Source organism: Galeopterus variegatus, unplaced genomic scaffold (assembly GCF_000696425.1).
Source record: "Galeopterus variegatus unplaced genomic scaffold, G_variegatus-3.0.2 Scaffold4675, whole genome shotgun sequence".
Lineage (NCBI taxonomy): Eukaryota > Metazoa > Chordata > Mammalia > Dermoptera > Cynocephalidae > Galeopterus > Galeopterus variegatus.
This window is the reverse complement of record NW_007730786.1, coordinates 92,688-101,246: the sequence shown is the minus strand read 5'-3', so window position 1 is coordinate 101,246 and position 8,559 is coordinate 92,688. Positions and strand designations below refer to the sequence as shown.

Here is an 8,559-nt window from a genome sequence, read left to right as displayed (position 1 = left end):
TGCGATCCGTTGCCGGTCACGAAAAAAGACAAAAAGGAAAAAAAAAAAAAAAAAAGAATGAGAAAAGGGAAACCCATCCAGGCTACAGGAAAGGGGTGGGGTGGTCCTTGGATTAGAAGAGGTGCCGTTAATTCCCATGACCACCACTGGGGAGGGGAAGCTGCTGCCCAAGTAGGACGGCAGAACAGAGGAGGTAGCCCCCATGTCCAACAGGAAGGAAATGGACTTACCCGCTACCTGGAGCAAGACCCTGGGCTCGGTGTGGGTGAGAGGGTTTCCGAGTCTGGGCCCCATCAGTCGTCATCCAGGCCAAGGAGCCGGAAGGCAGGACTTACTGGCTCGGAGTTTCCCCTGCATGGAGGTGCCGGGGATCCTCCAGTGCCAGGGCAGTCAGATTTCCAGTGGCCCATCCTCCAACGGATGCGTTGGTTCCTTCGGATTTGGACGTTGACGGGCCCCGTGTCTGTCAGCGCCACATTTGAAGCAAGCGTTGGGGGGTGCCCTGGGTTACCCCTTTCCGTTGGATCCCAGAGCCAGCCGGCTGCAGGGCTGCTACCAAGGCTTAGGTTTGGAGTTGGACCTTCTGCTGGACCCAGGCTTGTCTTTTAAGTTTGGCCGTTTCCTGCCGGGCATTAAAAACTTTAAATGCCATTCTCACCAGGTCGGGAATGGGAGTGTGAGGACCCTCCTCAGCCTTTTTAAAATTTTTACAAATATCAGGGGCTGACTGAGAGATAAAATGAGTGACTAGGACAGTAGCTCCTGCCGGGGTGGAGGGGTCTAGGCAGGTAAACTGAAGTAGGACCTCAGTGAGTCTATTAAGGAAAACGGCGGGATTTTCATCTGAACTTTGGGCGATTTCCCGCAGTTTGTCGTAACTGACAGGCTTATTAGCAGCCGCCCACATTCCGGTGAGGAGGCACTGAACCATGTGGTTGCAACATCTGCGGCCATCCTGACTGTCGCCCAGGATAGTCCCACCCAGGGTCTGTGGTGGCAACCGCCTGAGCCCCTACAGTATAGTCGAATCAGTTAAATGGACCTGATCTGCACATTCTCGGGCAGCAGCCTGGATGCGGTACCTCTCCTCGGCTGTGAGGGTGTAGTCTGGACGACATGTAAGTCGTGCCATGTTAGGTCATATGCTTGGGCTAAATATTGGAACTCTCTGGTGTAGTTTCCCGGCTTAACAGAGTAGGAACCCAGCTGCTTTTTTATTTGGGAGAGGTCTTGGAGCGAGAAGGTGCATGAACTCGAACCATCGGCACCAGCCACCTCCCTTAAGGGGCAGACCAGGTCGGGGGCAGGTGGGATTACTCGGGACCACGTCTGGGCGGAAATGGGAGGCGAGTCGGGGGTGAAGGTTTTGGGTCAGCCTGAGGCACTGGGGCAGGTGCTGAAGGAGCAGGGGAAGGGGGAGAAGGAGGCTGTGATTAGGGAGGGGGAGGAAGAGTTGCTGGCCCCCGAGCCGGCGGACTGGCCAGGTTTTCAGGGGGTTTGGACAGAGGAGAAGGGGGGAAGGATTCAGGGCAGACGGAGCAGGTGTGGTCTGAGTGAGGAGGACATGGGAATGGTGGGTAGGTAGGGAAGGGACGTGAGCACACTGGGGGCAAGGGTGACGTGGGAGCCATTCCATAAAGAAGTAGAAAGTCAGAGAAACAGGTAGAGGAACAGGTCAAACAGACAGGAAGTCAGAGTTGGGCTGTAGGAGCTCAAAGGCAAACAGATAGGAAGTTAGAGTTGAGCTCCAGGAGCTCAAAGGACAAGGAGGAAGTTGAAGTTGAATTCCAAAAGGAAAAGCCAGTTAATTCAAAATGAAACCCGGTCTGGTTCCAAAGCAGAAGTAAAAAAGGGTCAGGAGCTTAACAATGGTGGTAGAAGATGGAGAAGCAGACAAGAAGTTAAGGTTGAGGTCCAGGAGCTCGGAAATGTGCGCGGAACTCCAGGAGATCAAGAAGGAGAGGCCGGTCCACTTAAAATGAATTTAGATTGAGCAGTTCCCATAATTCCTAGCGTGCAGCCCCAGAAAAAAGGCTGAATACAGGTAAAGGTAAGGGAAATAGCCGTGGGTCCTGGCTCAGACAAATAAGAGAGAAAGGGAAAAAGAAAGTAAAAAGTTTGGTTTGATCTGGGGCAGGGGAACTTAGAAGACAAGAGCGGGGGAGAAACCAGCGCGCACAAGTAACATGGGTAACGGGAGCTCCAGGAGCTCCGGAGACGGGGACAAAACAGTTACAGTAAAATGAAAGTAAAACAGGTGATGGATAAAGGGAGCTCCAGGAGCTCCGGAAAAAAGAATGAAGCAGTTACAAATGACAAAAAGCAAGACTAAAAAGGAGGAAGGGACCTCCGGGTGCCAGGAGTGGAGCAGCCACAACTGAGCTAAGAACCTGGAAGACGGAGGGTACAGGAAAAAGGGGCACAGCATAACCCCCAAAAGCCCGCCTGTACAAACTCTGGACCACTTGACCTGGCGACCACAGAAATTACTTAAATTTGTGAAAACCTGATAGCCGGAAATGCCCCGAAGGAGTCGTTGAGACTGATTGTTTAATTGATGTCCCCGCCCCAAACAGCAATGCCTGAGGTGGCCCTCGAATCCTGTGAGAGACCGACCAGCAGTCATTCCAGAAGGGGTTTTTGGGTCAAATTTGGACTGGGCAGTTCCCATGATTCCTGCCGGGCAGGCCAGGGATTAAAACGGGCATCCCTGTTTGGAATCCCAGGCTGCGGACGGAGGGAAGGTGGCTGTCATGAGGAGGGGGACGTCTCCTGATCCTCAGGCGCCGAGCAGGAGTCACCTGGTGACTTGGTAGAGTCGTCCTGACGTGGCCATGCGTTTCCAGGCAGGGCCATCCCAATTGGGGCATGGAATCGGGGGAACTTACCCGGTGTCTCGAGGCCTGGGGCTCAGATGAGGTCCTGGTAAGGAGAGGAGGGAGGCTCCCACCGGAGCGCGGCCTCAACCTCCCCCTGAGTTTTGGCACCAGATGTCCGGTTCAAGTCGGCGGTGGTCAGTAACAAGAGGAGCCAGGCAGTGGGTTCCAGGCGAGCTTTAATGGAAGCGCTCTGGAGTGAGGTTCCGCTGCTCACAAGAGAGTGAGGCCGGGGAAGTCGCGCCCAGGGTGGATACAAACAGGTATTTATAGGGGAGGGCTGTTGGTGAGTTTTTTGCGCATATATGGTATGGAATTGAGCTGGGTTCAGTTTTGGGTTCCCGACTTGGGGGGGGGGGGGGGGGGGGGGGGGGTGGAGTTTACAAGATGGAGGCTCCCTGGACACTTCGTTGCTGCTTTCCAGTCCTCCCGATCCAGCCGGCCCAACAGTGGGGACTTGATTTGTTGAAGTTGAGGTGTATTTTCAGACGTGGCTGTTAGCACAGAGCTTTTTCACAGAGCTGCGTTTGGAAGGAAGGCAAGACAGGAGGGCTGTTGGGTAGTCTTAGTCATCGAACACTGCATGGTCTCTTGCTCAAGGTGATTGTGAGTGGGATGTGTTATGTCTTGAGTATTAAAGTGTAGGTCAGCTAGGGCAGGGATTTTTCCAGGTAGGCTGTGGGCGTTGAAGAGCAAGATTCCATGGGAGTGATGAGGTCCCATTTTAGGGACATCCTGAGTTAGTAGCAGGCTACAGCTGTGATATTCTGGGCCTTAAGTTAGGATTAGTAGAATTAATATGGAAAAATAGGACATTTTTTGAAAAAAGAAAGTAATGGGGGAACACTTAAATCTATATTTAAAAAGAGCTACATAAATCTTTAATAACAAAAACAGTAATAGTGTGGATGGAAGCCAGAAGAAGCGAATCAAAAGATTAGCATATAATGTCCAGAAACAAATGCATGTATAAGAATTCCACAAGAATGGACGTTTGCTGCATCATAGTGAAAAATTAAGATTCATTTATCTGAAAATAAGCATATGGTTAGTAAATTTTTCAGCCAACAAAAGTTGTGTTACAGGTAAATGAATATATATAAATAATCATAAACATGTCTGTATAAGGAAACATTGAACAAATATTTCCTAACTGTAAATTTTGATTGCTTCCAGAAGATGTGGTGACACAGGGAGGTACACATGGGAGTGGAAGAATTACAATTCTTTAACTTAAAAAGGGAAAAAATCACTGAGGACAGCATACTGGACATTATTTTCTATGTTTCTTTATTGATGACAAAATTGTATGAAATTCCTTATTTATCAAATCAAAATAAATATAAAAATATTTGAAAGATATTCAGGTCTCATTGGCTGAGAGGAAAAATGTTAGACAGTCAAAACCTGGAATCCATTAGTTCAGGCATTCAGCTAAAAAATGTCTTTTAAGAAATTTACCTAGCAAAAGCTGCCTCAACTCTGTCTACAGAAGAAATGACGTGCGTGGAATACTTTTTCTTGCCCAAAATGTCTGGCTTTCAGTGGAATTGATGATTGGCAGAGCCCAGTCTTGTCTAGCACAAGGTTTAATTTTTCAGACCTGACTCACGTTCCCTTCCTTCCTTGAACACTTAATTTACTGTCTCAGATTTCCCTGTATTAAGAAGTATTTCAGAGATGGAAGGATTTTTAAATAGCTGATGCATGTAACTGATGTTTCTTGGATTCATACTTTTGCTTCTCTTATGGATAGTCTTCTTTACATTTTTGTGCATTGCTCAGGCAACTAACAATTCAAATATTGACTCAATTTTTTCATTAAAAATGTTTCTGTGTAATATCACTAATGTATTTGAGTATATCTTCAGTATGAGCATTAATCTGCAAAGAGTTGTGTAAGAGTAAGGGTGATGTTCATATTTGACAACCACTTAGGCAAGGGCACACAACAAAACTTACTCCAACTGGGATCCTGGAAGCTACTCCCAGGCTGGTCATTAGTCTTTAGTTGCTGGATTGTGGGGAAATATGGTGTGGTCTCTAGCAGGACTCAGTGCAGTAGCTGTTTACCAACCACTGTTTGCAGTATTTCAATATTTAAGAAATCAGTATAGCTGTTCAGGTGTACCATCGAGTGCCATCTGCATATCAGCCCAGCTTAAGAGCAGGCTTTGATCTGTGACATGCCAAACTTAAAAATACCAAACCACACTGTAAACCCTGGTAATCTAGGGCAGATTTATCTCGTTAGGAACAACACTCATTTTGAATTTTTAGGGAGTAAACTAGGTCCTGTTCCTTGTTATAAAGACCCTTAATTCAACATGCAGTGGTATTATTTGAGAGCTATATTGTAACATTTTAAAAACTGTCTTCCTCATTAGACATGCACAACTGTGTATATTCCTCTAGAGAGAGCTATAGGTACGTTTCAATGCACTTTATTATCATATTTGGAAATGGTCACTATTTATGTTAATTAATAGTGCTTAAATTACTATTATTTTGTCTCTTAGGTAGCATAATTTACCAGCTGTCTTTGAAATTTAGTGGGGTTATCAAGAGCTGTTAGATAATCTTTTGTTGCCTCTTACACAGAGTCTCCAGACAATTTTTATTTCCAAAGGAAATTCATCCCAAGCACAAGTAACTTTTATTGTACTTCTTTGATTTCTTCTTACAGGGTGCTGGTTATATGAATTCAGACATTTATTTCAATATTACCCCTGCTTCTCAGACATTAGAAGTCAAAGGCTTTGATCTACTTCATTTTGTGTATGCCAACTTTTTGCTGGTTTCAATTCAGATACTTTTTGAAACATCAAGCCCACTGTTCATTTAAACCATATTCCTTCCATTCATTTAAAGCCATCTCCAGGGAAAGAGTTTGTATAAAATAAATGTTTAATGTACAAACAAAACACTCAGGTTGCAATTATGAGATGTGTAATACGGAAAATAAAAAATGTGTAATATTTATTATAAAATATGTAAGATGAATGATGTCACCAATTAGATGACATGCATCACTTTGACAGCTGGTTGGCAAATGTTGTCTTTGCCACCGAGCACAAATTCAGTGGCATAACTTCACATGTCAGGTGATTTGACACTCAACTTCCTGATTGTTCTGTTATGGCATACATTTTTTATTTCATGTTTTTGCAAAATCACTATAAAATTTGTTTACTATTTCTATTACATATATATTTAATTTTAGGAAATCACTCTAAGCATCAAATATATTTATATATATCCCTATTGTTATCTCTGGAATGTTGACCATTCCATTGTACAGAATTTGGAAAAATGCCAGTTTAGACCATGTACATCTTGTAAGCAGTTAACTCATGGTCTGCCTCCTCCTTGATGTCTTTCTTTACAGCTCCAGTTTATCTTGATTTCCCCATACTGAGAGATGCTCTGGCATTTAGTATGAATAACATATTATTTTATATTTGATTATTTACAGTGTTCTGTTATTGCCCAATTTTGTGTGTGTGTTGTAAATCTTTTCTCCACCAGCAGAGATTATCTCTGAAACTGTATACTTTCCATGACAATATCAAAAGTAAGCACAGAGAAGTCATCTAGCAATTCCTTAGCATACATCACTTAGAACCTAAGATAGAGCCAGAAAATTTTGCTATTGCAGTATTTCTCTCCAAAAGTGAAGACAGTTTAACTCTTTAACCTTGGCCCATGTAGGGGCATGAATGCTCGTTGAGCAGGAATGTGTTTATGTCATTTCAGGATTTGGTGACATTTGGGGATGTGGCTGTAAATTTTTCTCAAGAGGAGTGGGAATGGCTGAACCCTGCCCAGAGGAATTTGTACAGGAAGGTGATGTTGGAGAACTATAGGAGCCTGGTCTCACTGGGTAAGGAGGTCTCCCTATAATTCAGAATTTGCACATAGGACTGCATTCCAATGTAATGTTTGGGAAGCCTCTGATGTGCTTCACTAAATTTCTCTTTTTTTGTGCTCCCCAAAATAGGTCGAGTTTTGTAAAACTGGCAGTGTCATTAGACTATTTCTGCAACTTCATCTTCTCCACTCTTCAGAATACTTTATCTCTTTCTCAACTCCCTCCTATAATGCCCTAACCTTCCTCATGACCAAGGAACTTGATCTCATTTATAGTCCTGGCTAATTTCTCTTTAATTTCTTGTAAGCAGGAGTTTCTGTTTCTAAGCCAGATGTGATCTCATTATTGGAGCAAGGAAAAGAGCCCTGGATGGTGAAGAAGGAGGGAACAAGAGGCACATGCCTTGGTGAGTAAGAATGAACTAGAGAGGTAGAAGCCATTGCCAGGATAAAGATGAGCTATTCTGAAAGGTTCTAGCTCAAAATTGATGTTTCATGGGTAGCTTTCTTTCCTTAACAGCTGAAGGTCGGGGAAGAAACATTGAGAGGCATCCTTAGCAGGAGCTCCCCAATTTATTCTCCTGTGTATACTCGTATTCCCCCACAAGTTACTGTCTTCTCTGATAACCCGTTTTCCTATTTTCTGAATCCAGATCTCACTTTCCTTATCCTTGCCTTTTAGTTTTGCACAAGTTGCTTCATTTCATTTAGAAAAAATACAGACTTTTTTTTTCCTTTTCATTTACTCATTCCTTTTAGATTTAAGGATTGATGCATTTATTTATTCACTTATTCTTTTACCAAGACTCACTGAGTTTCTGCTTTGAGCAGAGCATTCTGCTAAATTCTTGGGATTATTCAGATGGTTTATAAAAACCATCAAAGAAAAAAGAAAGCATTATCAGTTAAGATATTATCAGTTTTATTTTCAAGTCTGGGTGACTGGAAGGTGATAGCATTTAATAACAATAAGCAGAAGAAAGAATAGATTGGTAGGAGGAAAGATGATGAATTTGGCTGGGGACATTTTTATGGGATGGGGAGATTTCCAAGTAAAGAGGTGCAACTTGTGATTAGATTGGGAGACAGAGGCTCAGAAAAAACATCTGATTTAGAGATGTCAGTGTGAATGAATGAGATCACTGGTCTTAAGAGTTTGAGAGATAAAGCCTGATGCTGAGGCCTTTATGGGGAAGTGGGTCTTTGTCAACTTTCTCAGTGTCCTTTGTGGTAAATGGCCTCTCTACAGTTTCTGTCTTTGATTAAATTTTATGCATTTTTATTTTCCTAGATAATTAATTATCCTTTTCATTTAGGTTATCAGATTTATTTCCATGAATTTGAACAAAGTGTATTATATTCTTGTTATATCTATAATGGTTTCCAATTTTCTCATATTTTGTACAGCTATTCTGTTTTATTTTTATCTTATTTATTTATTTATTTATTTTTGGTGGCTGGCTGGTACAGGGATCAAACCCTGGACCTTAGTGCTATCAGCACCACACTCTAACCAGCTGAGCTAACCGGCCAGCCCCCCAGCTTTTGCTGTAAAGGGCCACATAGTAAATATTTGCCCACCCTTGGATTAGAACAACGGTACCTGAACTTTGGCATGCCTCAGAATCACCTGGAGGGAAGTTCCCTCCAATTCCACCATCCAGAGATAACTACTGCCAACAGTTTGCTGAAGAGTATTCTATACTTTTTAACTTTTTTAAATGCCTATAATGGGCTGGCCGGTTAGCTGAGGTGGTTAGAGCACAGACCTGTAACTCCAAAACCTGGCCAGCCACCAAAAAAAAAAAAAAAA

The 8,559-nt window shown here is 43.4% G+C and overlaps 1 protein-coding gene across 4 annotated transcripts in view; it reads left to right on the top strand.

The window, feature by feature from the left end:
* Positions 1 to 8,559, top strand: part of ZNF583 (zinc finger protein 583) — a 62,128-nt gene that overhangs the window by 43,434 nt on the left and 10,135 nt on the right. Inside the window, exons 3-4 of one of the 4 annotated variants that reach the window (XM_008588117.1) lie at positions 6,633 to 6,759; positions 7,058 to 7,153. In XM_008588117.1, the coding sequence (XP_008586339.1) occupies positions 6,633 to 6,759; positions 7,058 to 7,153 (223 nt within the window). Of the gene's footprint in view, positions 1 to 6,620; positions 6,760 to 7,054; positions 7,154 to 8,559 lie in introns of those variants that run through there. The other 3 variants (XM_008588116.1, XM_008588115.1, XM_008588118.1) reach the window with 3 other exon arrangements.